The 19,196-nt window shown below is 39.1% G+C and overlaps 1 protein-coding gene across 2 annotated transcripts; it reads right to left on the minus strand.

Annotated features, from left to right (window-relative positions):
* Positions 1–683: 683 nt before the first annotated feature.
* Positions 684–18,135, minus strand: SC5D (sterol-C5-desaturase). 2 transcript variants are annotated; one of them, XM_045192781.3, is made up of 6 exons: positions 18,009–18,117; positions 9,787–9,985; positions 5,252–5,469; positions 4,357–4,489; positions 2,761–2,861; positions 684–2,446 (listed from the first exon to the last, which is right to left on the minus strand). In XM_045192781.3, the coding sequence occupies exons 3-6, from the start codon at positions 5,459–5,461 to the stop codon at positions 1,991–1,993; spliced, it is 900 nt and encodes a 299-aa protein (XP_045048716.1). In that variant the 5' UTR covers positions 5,462–5,469; positions 9,787–9,985; positions 18,009–18,117; the 3' UTR covers positions 684–1,990. The 2 variants fall into 2 exon arrangements, with proteins under 2 accessions (XP_045048716.1, XP_024413214.1); XM_024557446.4 differs by lacking the exon at positions 9,787–9,985 and having other exon boundaries at positions 18,009–18,135.
* Positions 18,136–19,196: the final 1,061 nt, after the last annotated feature.

Genomic DNA, 19,196 nt, shown 5'->3' on the forward strand with positions numbered 1-19,196 from the left:
GCTTAATTTCCTTCTTTTTCTTGGGCCAAGTGGAGTACTAGGGGTTGAGGGTGGTGAGTGAAAAGTACTTGGATGCATTTACCAGTTAAAAATACTAATTACTACATTGTGTATTGAAGTGACAGCGACAAACACTGTAACGGCAACCAAAAGAGAAAAGTAATTTCATCTGGATCCCAAAGGTTAGGTTTTATGACTAGTCTCATAAAACTCAGTGTTAAAATACTAGTAAAAATGTGAAACATAGAAAGAATGTGATTCTCTCTCCCCTTGACGTTGAACATTTGAGGATATTATAAAACAGTTTTGACAACCCACATCATTTCTGTGGTTTCTTTTTTTAAAAGATTTTATATATTTTTATTTAGAGAGCAGGGGAGGGAGGAAGAGGGAGAGAAACATTCATGAAAGACAGAAACATCGATTGATTGCCTCTCACAAGCACCCCGACCAGGGACCACGTGCTATGACTGGGGATCTAACCAGCAGCCTTTCGCTTTACAGGACTTTGTCCAACCAACTGAGCCACACCAGTCAGGGCTGTGGTTTCATATTAAAGTGAGTGGAGAAGAGGGAGAATATTTCAAAACTCATCTTCAGAGACAGGCCTAAATATTCCAATTAATAGAAAATTACAGGTTTGTAACACTGAAACATCGAAAGTGCAGTGCATCCAGCCAAAATGAATAGTTTCATTGGATATTTTATTTTGTAAAATTAATTCAGTGTGACGCATGCCATTCATATTTCAAAACTGAACCAATTTTTGTCTTATGATTTTTGACATATATGGTTTCAGGGTTGTGTGAGAAATTAGAAAATTCTGACTGAACATCTTGTTACTTCCCTATGAATCATATGAAAAAATGTTGTATTTTATCAGTAATGGTTATCTTTATATGTTGAATAGCTTCTGTGGTAAGAATTTCATAAAAAGGGTACATTTCATTTTCTCCAAAATACACTGAATAAAAAAAGTGCAGTGTTATCAACTTAATTTAAAAAATCAATAGTGTCAAATATATTATTTGGGCATCAAATTTCCTAACTACAGTAATATTTAGTTATTGTTGTTAATCTGTGCCTAATTTATAAATTAAACTTTATGTATGCACAGAAAAAACATACTGTGTGTATGTTGTGTGTATGTGTATATATATGTTGTATATATGTGGTTTGGAAGTATATATCTGCAGTTTTATGCACTTACTGGGGGTCTTGGAACAAATCCCCCACAAATAAGGGGGCACTACTATATATTCAGATTCACATATTTTATGCTTATTAAAAAATGGTTTTCAATAATAACTGTCAACATCTTTAAATAACCCCAGATTTGAATTAAATCATGGTAGTGTCAAGAATCTTTTAAAATCCCAAATTTATTCATCAGCAAAATGTAACGTTTGACAATGTCCCCAGAGAATAAGCTTCCTATGTATAGGAAGTGATAATCTAATTACACGGCTATTAATTACGGCATTTACAAAGCCACTAATATGTTATATTAGTATATTTCTTCACACTGATGTATCCACTTGAAGAAATCACAGCAAAACCAAAGACATAACCATTCCTGAAACAAGGAACCATCTTTACACTAGTATTTCTTTGTTATGGTGCTTAGTCTTGGTATTATTAAGCACAATGAATTCTTCTTAATGAATATAGTAGATTAAGGCAAAAGGACATAACCTAGTCCCCTCCATAATTTATTTTGCATCTTATAAAAAAATGGTTGTAGAGGCCATACAAACTACAGCGATGCTGGATGGAAAGACACAGGCTGTCCCTTAGACCAACATCTAGTATTCTAAGAACGAGGTTAAAATCATCGTGTTTACAGCATCTTCCCCTCACCTGACACTATGATCATTCCTCAGCAGTTCCCGCAATGCTGACCTTCCAATGACACCATTTTCCTGCCATGTTTCTTGGCTGTATATAGATTATTTTTCTTATTAAAAATATTTAATAATTCAGCAATAATCTACTCAGTCTTTGAAAACTCTTCAGTGGATAATTTTTCATATTTGCAACCATTTCCTGTATGGCTGTTGCACTTTTCTTCTGTCATCTTCTTCACATAACTAAGTGGTCCTTTCCCTTCAAAGGAGGAAGGGTTTTTGAATGAGCCTCCAATTCTATCCCACAGTGTGAAATACTGTCCATAGTTATAGTCAAAGAACATGTGGTGGTCTGTATGATGAGCTGAGCCGTTAATAAAGGGCTTTAAGATTTGGGGGACACGAAAATCACCATCATGAATGGAAATTGTCCAGATATTGACCAAGACGTACAAACCTAAGTAAACCACCTTGTGTAACGGGAAGAGAAAAGGGTATATGTGGTAAGGCAGACTCTGCATGAAGCCATCCACAGGGTGAAAAGCATGGCTCGCAAACGGAGTAGGAATCTTCCAGATATGGTGAGGTTTATGGATGCGCTACAGAAGGAAAGAACGCCATTAGCACACACTGCACCAAGTGCAACATCAACTTAGCTTTTCACACTCAAGCTGTGGAAACGACTTAACCAAAGAGTCCCTTTGAAATGAGCCAGTCACTTTATAAAATGCCCTCCCTTACCCCCAAACTAGCATAAACCCTCCGAACTCATAAAAAATACAAACAAAACATACCCACTACTTGTCATGACTATGGTGGAATTTAATACAGAAAAAATTCTTGGAAATAGAGAATAGAATGTATAACCACAAGCTGCTGAAATGTGTCATTTTTCCCCCCAAAATGGCTCTACCTTATAGACAAGTCTGTGATGGAGGCCTCTGTGAATCCAGTAGATGAGCATGTCGGTGAAAAAGAGGAAGGACAGGACACTAACAACGAGGTGAAACCAGCCTGGAGGAGAGAACAGTACAGAACAGAATCAAGACCCAGCCTCCAGGATTAGCGCTTACTTTTTACATGTCTAGACACAAAATATGACCGTAGACTCAAAACCGTAAACTATCTGTTCTGGCTAACTAAACACATTATAAATTAATCCCCTAGACTCTCTGGAATCTGCTTCTTTACTCATTTCCCTCACATAAAAACTAGGAAGACTCCCACCTAAAATATTTCTTAACCTATTAAGATATTTATGAGACAGAAAAAGGATACTCCTGAAGCATCTTTATTATTCAAATCTGAGAATAACTCTATTTAATAACTTTCCTTCATAAACATATCTTTATACATTAACTCCTTGCTTAGAATTTTATTTTCCACTAAACACCTTAAACTGAGCATTACCTCAGTGACCTGACGCTTTCTGATCTTGTCAACCTCATCTGTCCCTGCACTAACCAGGCTGGTTCACTCAGTGTCCTCCCAGCATCCTGAAAATCTTACCTGTGAACCTTTACTTGTACTGTTCCATTGATCTAGAATGCCCTTCCTCCTTTTATTTTTATTCATTATCCCATTACTTTTCAAAGCCTAGTCGATTCATCACCTTAGTGTGTGATTTTTGTTCCCCCCTTTAACTAATCTCTTACTTACAAAGCAGAGGTGCTGGTGCAGGTCCACCACTTATTTGTTGAGAAACCTGGGCAAGTTACTAAAATTTTCTGTAAATTTAATTTACTAACCTATATAAAAAGGAGTATAATAGTACCTATCTCATAGAACTGATGTACAATAACATGAATTGATATACATGAAAAGCTTAAAACTATGGCTGGTATTTATTAATACTCAACAAATGTTAACTATTATTACTTTCTAATACTAAACCCCAGAAATATATCTTGATGGAATCATTTCAGAATTTCACAAAAAGTTTAGTTGCTTCAGGGCTGTTTATAATAGACAAAAAAGGAACATCTAACATTCTAAAAATGAGATACTATTAGTAACATACTACACAATGCCAGTATTTATAGGCATGAAAATATGGGCATATATATTGCCAAGAGAAAATAATCAGAGTTCAAACCAGTATGCATAGTAAAGTTCCATTTTTGTAATGTAAATAATGAAGCATACAAGACAGAAAAGTGAGAGGACAGACATCAAAAGATTTAGTGGCTATGTAGCAAGATAATCGATATTTAAAATCTGTATTATCTGATTTTCCATTATTGTCATGTACTACTTGAGTTACTCTTTTTTAGAAGTTTGAATTCAATACAGGTAATAGGAAACAAATGCAAAGGCTTATATCTGATCTCACCAATCTTCCCCAGACACAATTTCGTCTAAAACAAAGACTTTAAAACGGATAAACTTAAATAAATGCATATATGTGGCAGGACATAGGTGCATAAAATAAAAAGTTGAAGAATATTTAAAAAGCTGATTTGGTTATCTTTAGGGAAACCAGTCTGTGTCCGACCTTCTGCTCACTCACCATGTGGAAAGCCTCCTATGTCATCATACAATTTGCTGTAACCTCGCAACTCTAGCAGGAACAAGGAAACAGTGGGAATACTCATCCATGGCAGAGCCTGCACAGTATACATAATCTCTCGATAGACTTGGTTCTGAAAATGAAATTTCCAATACTTAAAAATCACAAACTATCTCTTAAACAAAACTAGCACAAAGTTTTCTGGAGTTGGATTTTTAGAATCTCTTTTATATTAATGAGCTTACTTCTAAAATGTTTCTATTAAAATGTTATTATGTGGGAATGGGTAAGAAAAAAATTCCTTTTGTACTGAGCAAAAACAATACATATTTTAAATTCTCAAACTTATTCTCCTTCCAACAAAATCTGTATTCTAAATTTCTATTTACTGAATAACCATTTCTTTCATAATTAACTTCCATCCGTAACCCTTTAATTTTCAGTCCTTGGAGACTGATATTTGAGATTTGTACTTGACATGTACAAGTAACTGAAATAGAAAAATGTAAACAACCTAAAACTACTGAGTTTCGATACTCCAGCTAGTCAAAGAAAAGTATACATAGTAAAAACATAGTTCGGTTTGGGTCAAACATTCAAATAACTACATAAATGTATGCATTTATTTATTCATCACTATTAGCAAAGAAATTCTTGTTTATGTAACTAGCAAAATACCAGGCTTTTAGTTGGAGGAAAAAAAAAGTTGGATTCATCTATTTGTTTAAATTAAGGAAGAAGTGGGACTAGCCCGAAAAATATAGAACCCATTTGGGGCTTGTTTCAAAACCTTTACTTAATGTTTATAATCAATTTAATCTGAATAGCTCACAAATTCATTATCTTGTTATTTTTACTGTAACAGTAATTAAAAATAGATGAGAAAATCACTTACCTTTAAAAATTGTGGATGCTTCATTAATGAATGATCAAAGACAAAATAATAGCTCAGTGTTGCAAAGAAGAAATAAAGGATATAAGCACCAAGATTTGTTATAATCAGGAGACTAATAGTTTGTCGAAAGAAGTTGTTCTCTGGCCAGGTGGCTGGATAGACGTATGGTGTAAAGACATAATAATCCGCAGCACTGAGTACAAGATCCATCTTAGCCCCTAAAGGATAAATATATGCAACAATTATTTATCCACACTGACATTTCTCAAGGCAAAAAATTCTCAGAAAACTATATGTGGAGTTCCAGCTTTAAGAAGCATGTGTAGTAGGAGTCTGCTCCTATCAGATCGCCCAGGTGCCATCTTTACAGCTAGAAGAGATCTTAAATATTGTCTCTAGTCCAATGTCTTCGTATTATACATGGGGGCACCAAAGCTCAGCTAGAGAAACTGAGACCCAGAAAGACTTTTCTCTAAGGTATAGCTGATCTGTGGCCTCTAGATCGAATTCCATCTTGGTGTATCTTTCTACTACATCCTAGGGCAATATGGACCACAGTAAAGAGGTGGATGCAGGGCACTAGGTATGCAGGCTAATGGTTTGCTCTTTCAGCTACAAGTTTCAGTAGCCTCTCTCTTCTAAAAAAAAAAACATACCCCCCCCCAAAAACCTTATATTTTACAGTTTCTGCTTCAGTGCTGAAACTTAAGATGAATTTCCTAAAAGGTAACTATGTTGCCTCCACAAACATAGATGTCAGGGATGATCTGTTCTTGTAACAGAAAAAAGGGCCACTCTCATTGATAGACAAAGGGAGATGTATCCTTATGTTAAGAATTAGAATACATTTATTCCTCTGCCCGCTAAGCAATACTCTAGGTCAGGGGCTAGGAAATGGGGGTCCACGGCCCAAACCCAGAGCCTGTTTTTGTAAAAAAAAAAAAAAAGAAGAAGAAAGAGAGAAAACAAAAAACTTTATTGGAACACCGCTATGTCTTGATGTTTATATATTGTGCACGGCTGTTTCTCTAGACCAGATTTAGCAACTGAGACAGTTTGGCCCGCAAAGCCTAAGATACTTATTATTAGGCCCTTTAAAAGCAAAGTTTGTCAACTCCTGGTCAAGATACTTAAACTTTTGAAAAACTTGAATTAATTCAGTAAATAAGTATATTCTATTTTCATAAATCTGTTATTCAGTCCAGCAATAATTATGGTCAGCTTTTGAAAACTGACCACTGAATCCAGAACATTTTTTATCTACTCCCTCATTCTCTTTTATTTTTTAAAACAATTTTAAGATTTTATTTATTTATTTAGACAGAGGGAAGGGGAGGGAGAAAGAGAGGGAGGGAAACATCCACCCCAACTGGGGACTGGCCTGCAACCCAGACATGTGCCCTGACCGGGAACTGAACCATGGGCCTCTTGCTTTGCAAGACGATGCCCAATCAACTGAGCCAGTCAGGGCTACTCCCTCATTCTTTATTGCACAGTTTATAGAGGAGAATGTATACAACATTCTAAAACCTCTCTCATTTATGACTGAAACATCTGAACAGCAACAAAAAACAATCTGGAAAATGTCTACCCATATTGATTTCAAGTATTCAAATTATCTGTTACATATTCGGCCATATAAACATCAATTTATGAAGTAAAACTGAAAGACTAAAAAAAATTATTTAATTACTTATTTATAGCCTATTTCCCCTACTAGATTCCCCACTAAAACCCCAAAAGAATTTAGAAAGTCTTTAAAAATAATCATATATACCTGTAGTTTAAAATAATTGATATAAAAAGATATAGAGGTAAGTTTCACTTCCATACATATCTCTGTACACCACAATGAACATCTCACTTCCAGCCTTCTGGGTAAGCATTTTTATTAGTTTTCTATGAATCCTTACAATATTTTAAAATGTTGGCTCCAACCACAAATTTTCCTTCCCTTCTTTACAAAAAGTGACATTACATACACTGTCACACTCTTCTCTATTACGTGTTCTGAAGTTCTGTTTTTAATTAAATGCCTTCATTGAGACACAATCTGTATACTTTAAAAATCACCATTTTAGAGAATGATTCAAAATTTTTAGCACATTCTCGGAGCTGTGCAATCATCCCCACTATCCGATTTCAGAACTCTCATCACCTCCGTAAGCAGCTTCGTATTCCATACTGCTGACTTTCTCGGATGTGTAGATTAATATTTGTCACCCAATTTAAGGAGTTTTGGGCCACTATTTCTTACAATAACCTTTTTACTATTTTTCTCCCTCCTCTCGTTTGGGATTCCCATTATGCTTAGGTAGGTATTCTTGATAGCATCCTTCAAGTCTCGGAGGCTGTTAATTTTTCTTCACTCTTACTTTCTGTTCCTCAGAATTGGATAAATTTCAACTGACCTATCTTCTGGTTCTTTGATTCTTTGTTCTCTCTCTCAAATCTGATCTTAAGTCTGATAGTTCATTTTAAACTTCAGTTACATTTTCAACCCTTGAATTTTTATTGGTTCTTTTCTTTATAAAAATATATTCTCTCACTTTACTGATTGCCTCAATTTGGTGGGAAATTGTTCTTATACCTTCTGTGAGTTATTTAGATGGTGTTCTTTAAACATATTTATAGTAGCTGATTTTAAAGTCTCTGTTCAATAAATCTGGGTTTCCTTCAAGACAGTTTCGATTGACTGCTTTCTTTTTATGCCTGTGTAAGCCGTACTTACCTGTTCCTTAGTGTCCCATAATTTTTTGTGGAAAGTAGAACATGTCAAATAACATAATGTGGCAGCTCTGGAAATCAGATTCCCCATGGGTGTCCCTCAGGGTTTCACACTGCTGTTATTATTTAAGTGACTTTCCCGTTCTAAAGGCATAACACCTGTATTCTTTGTCATGCCCTACTACAGAAGCCTCTGCTCACTAATGACTGGGCAGATTTCCTTAAATGCCTTAAACCAGGGGTGTCCAGCCTGCGGCCACGGGTTACATGCAGCTCAGGATGGTCATGAATGTGGCCCAACACAAAATTGTAAGTTTACTTAAAACATTATGAAGTTGTTTCTGTGATTATGTGTCACAATGTATTTAATGTGTGGCCCAAGATGACTCTTCTTCCAGTGGGGCCCAGAGATGCCAAAAGGTTGGACAGCCCCGTACCAACAAGTCCCCCAGCCTTTGCTGAAGAGCTGCGTGCTGGGGCAATGCTCCAAATGCTTCTGCAAGCAGGGCACAACTCTCACTTACCATTCCTTCCTGCTTGCACAGACCAGCAAGTTCAGCCAGGAGTGAGAGATTAGGGCCTTGACTCCCATCTTTCTGGGGTACATGCACAACCCTTCTCACAGAAATCATTCCAGATTCCCAATAAAGGTTCAGAGCTTTTCAAAGCCTCCTATGGGCATTCCTCAGTCTTTTCTTTTAAATTTTTTCACCAGGCTCTGGTTAGTGCCAACTGTCAATACTGTGTCCTACAGCTATGATGTTAAGCAATCACCACAGACTGTCTTAACAAAAACCCTGGGGATAAGATTATTCACACAAAGCAAACTCTAAGCCAGATCAAATAAAGACAAACCTTGAGAAACAAGATTTTCAGAGAACTGCCAGAAATCAGTAAGTGAAAATTTTCTGGGTTGGGGCTTTTTGGGGAACTGCAAACCTGTCCTGCCCCATCCAGGGTTGCCAGGTGGCTATGGTTCATAGCTCCTGCTGCTGCAAGGCTGTTACATTTCCAAGGCTACCACACAGCTGGGGAAGGGAGCATGGAAGTAGGGAATGTGAAAATGCCAAGCTTTCTGTTCTGAGTTTCAGCCACTTTTCTAGAACAAACCTTCCTAAGATTTTGGTAAATCTTTAATTTCTAGAGTTCCAAAAAAGCTGAGTTTGACAACTTTTGTCAGTATTTTGTTGCTTTTATAAAAAGACTTCCAGAAGTTCTTACTCTGCTATTCTGGAAGTCGCCATCTCCTCCTTTTTTATAGCGCATGTCTACCTTTTTCCTCATAAAACATTTCAGATGTATTTGAGAATTCAGAATTTCTACACTTTTCAAAGGTCAAAACATCTCCCTGCTGGTAAATACAATATTTGTTTAGAAAATGAATATTCACGTTAAATGGATACACACTGGAAATACTATTACAGTCCATTTGTATGGTAGTAATTTATGTAGTAATTATGTATGTAGTAATAAACCAATAAAAATAGAATTGGTAGACTAAAATAGTACTTCATTACTTCTATTTTTCAAGGAAAGTATTCAGTAAACTTTCAAATACACACCAAAGTTAATTATCTGTGCATGTATGTGCACTTATATGTGTAATAACTTCTCATGAGAGGGGCTGCTTGAGTATGTTAAGAGAGAAGGGTCCGTGAGGGTAGTGTCAGGCACCGATGATGGGCCAGGCTCAGGATTCTCAAGAGGTCAAGCAGCACTACCCAAGATGGCCTGTTGATAAGATTTCTCCAGTGTCATCTGCCTCATCAACATATTTTTGCCTAAGCAGTTGCTGTTTACCTGCTTACCATAATGCCTCCAGTGGTTTTCCCATCTGGGTCCACACTATAGCCACCGCTCTCACCATCATTAACACAGTCACGACTTTCTTCATGAGTAAGCGTGTTTACCAATCTTTCAGCAGTTTTCCGGTCACCCAAGAAATGCATAACAGAAGCGTCATGCCCGTCTTCCTGCCAGAGTCTCCTGACTCATTTATGGTTTGGGCTGATAAAATATATGGTGTAATTAATGAAGTGAGGTATCATCTTCTCATTGGTGATGTAAGATGTAAAATCTTTATCTGCAGGTTCATTTTCAAACCTCATTGTCAGCTACACTGTTAAGCATTTATTAATGCTGATTTTCTCAAATCATTTCAAGCATTAACAGTTTTGAAAACAAGATCTTTAGGACTGATCTCTTAGAGATAGTTTTAATTTTTATGTTTCTGTTAACTACTGAAAGCAGTACAAACACTTGCTTTTCCAGAGTGTAACACACCTTGGTAAAAAAGCTGCATTCCAGTCATAGTGGATGGAAAGTAAATGCTAACACATTATTTTAACAAAAAGTTAAGGAGAATACACAAAAGAGTTGTTAGGAATAATTAAAGATCTTCAGCTGTCTTCCAGTCCAGCGTGCCTCGAGCTTGCACCAATAGCCTGAAGATTTCTGCATAAAGGTGCTCAGGTATTTTGTGAGACTTATTCAAACACTTCAGAAGCTGGCTTTTTCTAATCACTGCCAACCTTTTTTTTTATGTGCCTAGAGCACTGGTGTTTCTTTCTCCTGTGGTCTACAGTTTTTTAGGAATATAATACAAGTACAGAACTATTTCATCATCATTGAATATTTATTCGGCACTCACATTTCCATCAGATACTACCTTAGCGAATTCATCAAGGTAATGTTTAGCTGCTTCACGATCAACAGAATAGTTTTCACTAGACTTTCAGGTATTTTTTAACCATGCTGCTTCCTAAATTTCTGATCCTTCCTTAACGCTAACATTCATCTTCAAGAGCAGTTCTTCATGATATATTCTAGCTTGTTTCACGATCAACAAAACAATCAGTGGCATTTATTTACGTCTGTATTGTCAAATTCTCTTAACATGTGGTTAGGATCTTCATTTTCTGTCCCATGCAGCAGTTTCTTATATTTCATCAGTTCTTGGTCATCATTATCAGTGTTAAACTTCTACAATATGTCTTTCTACTCTTTACATCACATGGTGGCAGTCTCCACACCGTCTTCTTCAGTACGATGCTCCACAGACGCACCATGCTCCAGTGTTAGGATAGCTCTATTTTCTGTGCTGTTACTAATCACAGATGTTTCCATTCATTCTGCTATTCACAGGGCTATTGTTAACTATTTTTTATATTTTCACGTGCAATTAAACCCAAAGCAACAAAATAGTACAAATAAAAAGTAGAGGCAGGAGTATCTGGTAGGTGCACAAAGACACAATGGGCACATCAATCAGCTGGAGTCAACCTTTGCCATTAAATGAGTTTAAGTGCCAATTTTAAAAACCACAAAACTTTTGGTATACAGGGCTTTCCAGACTTTGCACACTACATTAGGTAACGAGCATGCAAAGACTAAAAAGATATCATCTAACCACATCAAAATTACAACTAAAATATAGAACAACCATTACTCAGAACCATCAAAAATCGAGTTGAATGGAAGTCCGACACCTAGGGAATAAAAAACAAAAATGCATCCATCCAGACTGGTGAGAAGGGCAGAGATGTGGAACAGGCTGGTCCAACACCCATGCGCAGTGGATAAAAATTCGGAAGGGACATCTCAGGAGTGAGGAGTCTCAGACCTACACCAGGCCCTCCCAGCCCAGGGTTCCAGTGCCAGGAAGATAAGTCCCCATAAATTCTAGCTGTGAAAACCAGCAGGGGTTGGGTTGGTGGGAAAAACTGCTGGATTCCCAAGCAGTTCCTCTTAACGGACCTGCACTTACTCCCTTTGAGCTTTAGCACCAGGATGCTTGAAAGGCACCAGGCATATGGGGAGGAACTGAAGTGTCCGGCATCAGGGTGAGAGCTGGGGGACAGCTTTGTCCCAGACAGAACAGCGAGCAGAAGCCATCGTTCCTTTTCTGAGCCCTTCCCCCACAGAGCCACAGAGATGGCAGGCAAGGGCCATATGTGAGACTCCATTAACCTAGCTCATACTGTTTGCCCTGACCTGGTGTTTCTATGAGGCACCACCCCACCCAAATTATGGGCCTATCCAAGCTGTTAACAGAGACTTTTCTATATGAATGGCTGGTCATGGCATCCTTCACATCCTCCTAAATCCTCTCAAAAAAGCACCCACTGGCCTCAGTGAGCCCCCATGACCCCTACCTCTTCCTAAGTGGCTCTAGGCCTGGCACTAGCAGCAGCCAGCCTAGATTCACAGCTTAGATTCACCCGGGAATCTCCAAGCCCAGCACGTATAGCAGTCATCTCAGATTGTTTTGTAGCTTATGCTGGGTGGTCCCAGGCCGAACACAGGTGGTGGCTGACCTTGCCCTGCACCATCTAGGAAAACCCAGAGCCAGCACACCCAGTGGACAGCTACAAACCACATCGGTGCACCACCATCCTGCCCCTGCACAGCTGATCCTCCACAGAGGGCTGAGGCTGATGGTCAGTGGTGTCAGCCAGTCCTTGCAGCTGACTGGCTTGGGTAAATCTCTCCCTTTGACCTGCCAACAGCAATCAAGGCTCAACTACAAGAGGGGAAGTACTCAGCCCACATGGAGGGCAAACCTTGAATACACAGCTTGGGTGACATGGGGAGGGTGTGCCACTCTACCCTATAGGACATATACTATATTAGGCCATGCCACCAAGGCAGGGAGTCATAGCAGCTCTACCTAATACATAGAAACAAACACAGGGAGGCTGCCAAAGTGAGGAGACAAAGAAACATGGTCCAAATGAAAGAACAGATCAAACTCCAGAAAAAGAGCTAAATAAAATGGAGATAAACAATCTATCAGATGCAGAGTTCAAAACACCAGTTACAGGGACACTCAAGGAACTTAGTGAGGACCTCAGCAGCATAAAAAGGATCCAGTTAGAAACAAAGGATTTACTAACTAAAATAAAGAACAATTTACAAGGAATCAACAGTAGAGTGGATGAAGCTGAGAAACAAATCAATGATTTGGAACATAAGGATGCAAAAAACCAGAAATCAATCAGAACAACAACAAGAAAAAAAAATCCAAAAAAACCCCACCCCAAGAATAGTTTCAAGCAGCCTCTGGGACAACTTTAAACGTTCCAAAATTCACATCATAGGGGTGCCAGAAGGAGAAAAGAAAGCAAGAAATGGATTATCTATTTGAAAAAACAATGACAGAAAACTTCCCTAACTTGGTAGAGTAAATAGACATACAAGTCCAGGAGCACAGAGAGTCCCAAACAAGATGAACCCAAAGAAATGAACTCACATCAAGACACATCATAATTAAAATGTCAAAGATTAAAAATAAAGAAAGAATCTTAAATGCAGCAGGAGAAAAGCAGTTAGTTACCTACAGGGGAGTTCCCATAAGACTTTCAGCTGATTTCTCAAAAGAAACTTTGTAGGCTAGAAGGGATTGGCAAGAAATATTCAAGTCATAAAAAGCAGGGACCTATAGCCAAGATTGCTCTACCCAGAAAAGATATCATTTAGAATCGAAGGGCAAATAAAAAGCTTCCCACACAAGAAAAAACTAAAGGAGTTCATCGTCACTAAACCATTATCATATTAAATGTTAAAGGCACTTACTTAAGAAAAATAAGATCAAAACTATGAACAATAAAATGACAATAAATACATACCTATCAACAATTGAATCTAAAACACAAACTAAGGAAACAAGAAGAACAGAGGCAGAACCATGGATATTGAGAGTATTTTGATGGTTGCCAGATGGGAGGGGTGTGTGGGGAAATGGGTGAAGAGGTGAGGGGATTAAGAGGTACAAATAGGTAGTTACAGAATAGCCATGGGGATGTAGAGTACAGTGTAGGAAATGGAGTAGCCAAAGAACTTACACGCACGGCCCACGGACATGAACAATGGTGTGAGGATTGCCTGAGGGAGTGGGGAGTGCTGGGTGGAGGGGGGGGCAAAGGGGGTGAAATTGGGGCAACTGTAATAATCAAGAAAACATAATTTAAAAAGACATTATCTAAATCCATCTTAATGGTAAGGCAAGTACAGAAACAAATAATTACATTAATATGACAAGTGCTTTAATAAAGGTATATAAGCAAATTCTACGAAATTAGAAAAGACAACACAACTACCTCAGCTTACAGTGGAAGGAGCATAATGAAAACATTTGATTTGGACGTTCAAGGACATTACCATAAAGCAAAGGTTAGGAACAGCCACGTCGAATAGGAACAATTGCAAAGGCACAGAAAGGTCGCAGGACATTCATGGCTCACTGCGTGTGGCTGCTGGGTGACGAACAGGGTGATGGGATAAAGGGGAGGGGAAAAGTGCTCAAGGATAGACCTGGTAGATAGAAACTGGTGTGAGACTGTGCAGGTGTCTGATGTCCTGGTGAGGAGTTTGGACTTCCACACATGATCGGGAGAAACCAGAGATACTTGAGTAGGAAAGAGGTATAATTATACCCATGTTTCAAAAAGGCATTCCATTAGGAATATGGAGAACGATGACAAGCAGAAAGACTAGTTTGGTTGCTCCTGAGGTAGACTAACCCAAAGTAGGTGAGAGAACAGACATATTCATCAGAGATTTAGCAAGTAAAAAATCCAATAGGATTTGATAACTGGTTAGATACTGGAATGCAAGAGAGACAAAAATACAAGCTGACTATGGTGTTCTCAGCTTGCCCGAGGGGATGGTGGTGTCACTGTAATGTTGCATAGGTGTAGATGTAAACAAAGCTGATTCCGTATCTGTGTGCCTCTGGTGTCTTTCTAGTTAGTACACATGTTGTGAACCCTGACCTAACTAGTCTCAGCCAGCACCAAAGCCTCACAGTTAATAATTAGCTGTGACCCATAAGCTTACACAATGAAGCCATAAAGATTCCTGTCAGTGAAGGCCAGAAGGGCATAGCAACTGAGATCTTTATCAAAGTAGGTGCTGGTGTCAACTGTAAGCAATTATCCATCCTAAGACCGCAAGGAGGTATGGTTCCTGGCTCGTACTACATTCTTTGTACCTCTGTCTCGCCAGCCAATAGCAGCTCAGCTGTACTAAAGAACATTTACTGTAACAACTGTCTAGCAGTGGAGAATAATCTGCACAGAGTGCTGGGTTGTCTGTCCATTCCAACCAAATCTTCCCATAAGTAAATTACTATACAATTAATTCTTTTATAATCAATAGAGTTGCCTGCTTTCATTCTTCAGTCTTAAAATATCTTCTCAATTGGGGGGACTGTACCTTTACTCCATTGTCAGACAAACGGAAATGGGGACTATTGGGAGAGCTGATAGATTGGGTTCGACTGGGATGGGGATATGTGAGGAAAGACGGGTTCAGCGTGGGTCTTAAATCTAATTGCCTGTGGCTCTTCTTGGCTACTAGACACAAGCAGGAGACTACATGCAAATAGGAATCTGAAATTCAACAGTGATCCCAGTAGTTGAAGTTGAAGCCATAAGGGGTAGAGGCTGTCAAGGCAGCCAATGTAGCAGGGGAAGTAGTACACTAAGTATGTAAAACCAGAAACAGAAACATTAAGAAGAAACTAATGAATGAAAAGGATATTGCCACCCCAGTAAAGGTTGCTAGGAGTTGATGGACTAATCTGCAGGTTACCTACAGTACCACATAGCCCCAAGTCCATATAGTACCTGAGATAGTACAATGCAGCCAAAAAGAAACAGTAACAAAGAATCTTCTTTATTCAATCTTTAATACCAGATGTGTAAAAACCTTCTTAAGATCTCAATCCTTAACTTTGAAAAAACTCTTTAATTTTGCTTTTTCCTGAGTATCATGCTAATTGAATTAACTTGTCTATTCTCTGTATGTAATTGCTCTTACAGTAACAAGTGTCTGGAAGGGAGGGGAAATGTACCTCAGTCAATCTACAGGCAGTTTAGATACTATGAAATTAAACCCGGTTTAAGTGTTTTTAGAATTCTGGTTTCAATTTATTTTATTTGTTGAATGTAATAAGTAGGTATTCATGAATACATTGTTGTAACTTCTGACATCTAACATAAAATCTTCTGAGATCAATAGCAGTATGATTTCAAAACTGCAATTCAATTTTGAAAATTAAATTCAAATCCACATCTATAAATTGGCAATAACATACTTACATTATAGAATGTTGTAAGATTCAGAGACTATGTACATAGTTTTGGGGCATCATCTGACACAGAGAAAGTAGTCAATAAATATGAGCTATTATTATTATTACTGTAATGGGAGGCAAAGCTAAGTCCAAACTACCGTAACCTGAAGCAAAAAAAGTACAAAAAGAAGTGCCATTTGACTTTTCTTTAAAAAATAACTAATAGTTAATTGATCATTGGTAATAGTAGAAATATTAATATTTCTGATATACTAGTAATGTAAACAGTAACTCATTTAACCCTTTCAAGAAACCCCAAGAGTTAGGTACTAATATCATCCTTATTTTACAGATGAAGCTGGGCACAGAAATTCAAGTAACTTGCCCAAGGTCATTGAGTAATAAATGCTAAATCCACTGACTTTAACCAAGCTCTACTTCCCCTTTGTCACTCTCATCTCTTCAACTCTTTAATTTTTAAAATTCTCAGTGATTCTACAAGCTCATATAATCTTAAAGGGCTGGACTCAGGGGCTCCACAAACCCTAATTTGAGGACCGTGCCAGAAATAGAACCTTTAGTAAATATTATTTTACCTTTGAAAAAAACAAAACTTTTCTTAAGACACAGTTATCAATAAAACAAAATTAAGCTTAGAATGACTGAGTCTACAGTTACTTTTTTACTTTACCTTAAAAGTACAGTTAATAGCTAACATTAAGAACCAAGTGCTATTTAAAGAGTGCTTCATGTTAATCTATTGTTTAATTAGCGTAACCTATGTGGCAGGTATTGTATAACCATTTTATAGATGGGGAAACTGAGGTAAAAAGTATCTAAATAACTTGTTCAGTAACAAGTAACAGCTGCTATGTATATTTCAGAGTCTGTTCACTTAGCTATTATATTATTTCTCAGTATATTATTATATATGCAGCTGGGGAATGGAGTATCCAATATTAATTATAATATATAATGAATGGAAAAGTACTGTTTAAATATCAAGGGTCATGTACTTATTATTGGTAGGTGTTTATCAATACAAAGTTAACAGAAAAAAAAAAGAAAGGAAGGTGATGCAAAGACAGGTAAGCTACCAAGTTTTGGCTAAAAATATCCAGCTACCGCAAACTCTCCAGTTTGGAAACTTTACCCAAGTAATTTTGTCTTCTATATTACCACCAAATTGACTCCGCTATTAGTAGACACGATTTTTCCTTTTAGGATGCTAAACGTAATAAATTAGTTCCCTTTTCTTCTAATCTTCTCAAACCGTGGACTGTTGTCCCCCGCCCCCACCCTATTATGTTCCAGTAACTGAAGCTCGAATTGCAGTGTTCAAGAAGTCACAGATAATGGTTAGTTCTTCAGCCTAACTCCTTTGCTCCTCAAAAAACAAACGAAAAGGTATCCCTCCAAGAACAGAGGGAAATTCGTCTCAGGGTAAAGCATTAGTGTTCCGTGGACAGACATCCCTTGGATAAGAGATCCACAATAGCCAACAAATATTTCCCGTTCTTCACGTCCATCCGTGTGTCAGTGTCCTTCACGCCCAGGCCCCCTCGCGCTCCGAGATTCCGTCTGTAACCGGGAAGCGACCCCTAACTAGTCTGCGGCTGCAACGCCCCTCCCTCCAAGCCGGGGCCAGCTCGCGGCAGTGCCCTGCACCCCGCACTCGCCCCATCACACCCCGCAGCCTGCGTTTTCGGAGGGTCCACTTACCCACCAGGTTCTGCTACGGTAGGTCGGTGCAGAAGCCCTATACCCCAGCTCCTGCCCCGTGCCTGGCATCCAACAGGCATTCAATAAACGTCTGTGGCACGTTGGAAAAGAAAGGGCCAGGTGAGCTCTCCACTTCCCCAAGTGGGCCTCCTCGGGCTATTTCTCTCCATGCCCCCTACGCTCCCGTCCAGCTCCCGTCCGCCTCCTTCCCCGCCCTCCTGCCATCCTTACCTAGGAGAAGATGCGCCGCGGATCCAGCTGCTGCGGGGTCACAGAACGGACGGGTCGGCGCACCACCAGGGCCAGATAGCGGGCGCTGCCTGGAGGGGCGGAGCCAGAACCCAGACTCAGATGTGCAGGAGACGCCAGCCAATCAGGGGCCCGAGCTATAAGCTGATGTGACGGTGGATCGCGCGACTTCCCTGAGCTGGACGCCCAGCGGGGCTCACCGCGGTCACGTGACCACCGTGCGCTAGGCCACACCCTCTTTCTTCTGACTGAAGGAAGGGCGGGAACTGATTTAGGTGCCGGAGCTTGCGTTCATGGATGGTGGTTTCTTTTAATTGGCACTGACGTCTGTAGCTGAGTCTTGTGTCAAGCAGGTTTACCGTACTTATGGTAAATACGTTCCTAAAAATGATGCTACACCCTGAGAGGAATAGGTGACACTTCTTTGAGGAGCACGCCGGGGGCATTTCCGCTCTCAAGTGAAATAGGCGAAACATCTGCCAAGCAAACCTAGGTGACCTCACTGGAGTGCTGTAGGTTCCTGGAGGCTTCCTTTTGTGTGCAAATGTGTAGTTTCAGTTTTTTGTGGTTGTTAGCCTTTGCTAAATGTGCGTTGCTGTGGTCACCCCTGTGATGGGGCTTTCTGGGCGCAGCCACGCGCCTATCCTCCCGCCGCGGCGGCGGCAGCGGCCCGAGAGACACCGGAGAGGCAGGTTCGCGCAGCCGCGCGGACCTTCTGCACCGGAAACCCCGCAAGGCCAAGGAGGCTGCGTTTCAGAGCGATTCTACTGTTCGGCCCAGTTTAGAACCGCTGCTCTGGCGAGCTTTACCAATCAGAAGAAAATCTGACTAGTTTAATTTTGCTCCCTCTCGACTGATAAATAAAAGGAAATACATGAAAATGGGCGGTGACTAAATTTGGGAGAAACCATTTCTGTTTCCTTGTAGAACCAAAAGAAGTGCTGCAATTAAGGGGGAAATCATTAGATTATAATCAGAGCCTTCCATATCAGTGTTTTCATTATCTGTAGCTTGCCTTCTACTTTTAAAAAAATTGCTGTTTAACATCAGTGTCAGATGAACAAAACTTTATACTTGTACATATTGTAAAATTGCTTCCTCCTTTCTGAATCACTTTTCTTCTTTGTTATTCTTATTTCATTCTTTAGTTTTTTTAGATTAAGATTTTTA

Source organism: Desmodus rotundus, chromosome 7 (assembly GCF_022682495.2).
Source record: "Desmodus rotundus isolate HL8 chromosome 7, HLdesRot8A.1, whole genome shotgun sequence".
In the NCBI taxonomy this organism is placed as follows: domain Eukaryota; kingdom Metazoa; phylum Chordata; class Mammalia; order Chiroptera; family Phyllostomidae; genus Desmodus; species Desmodus rotundus.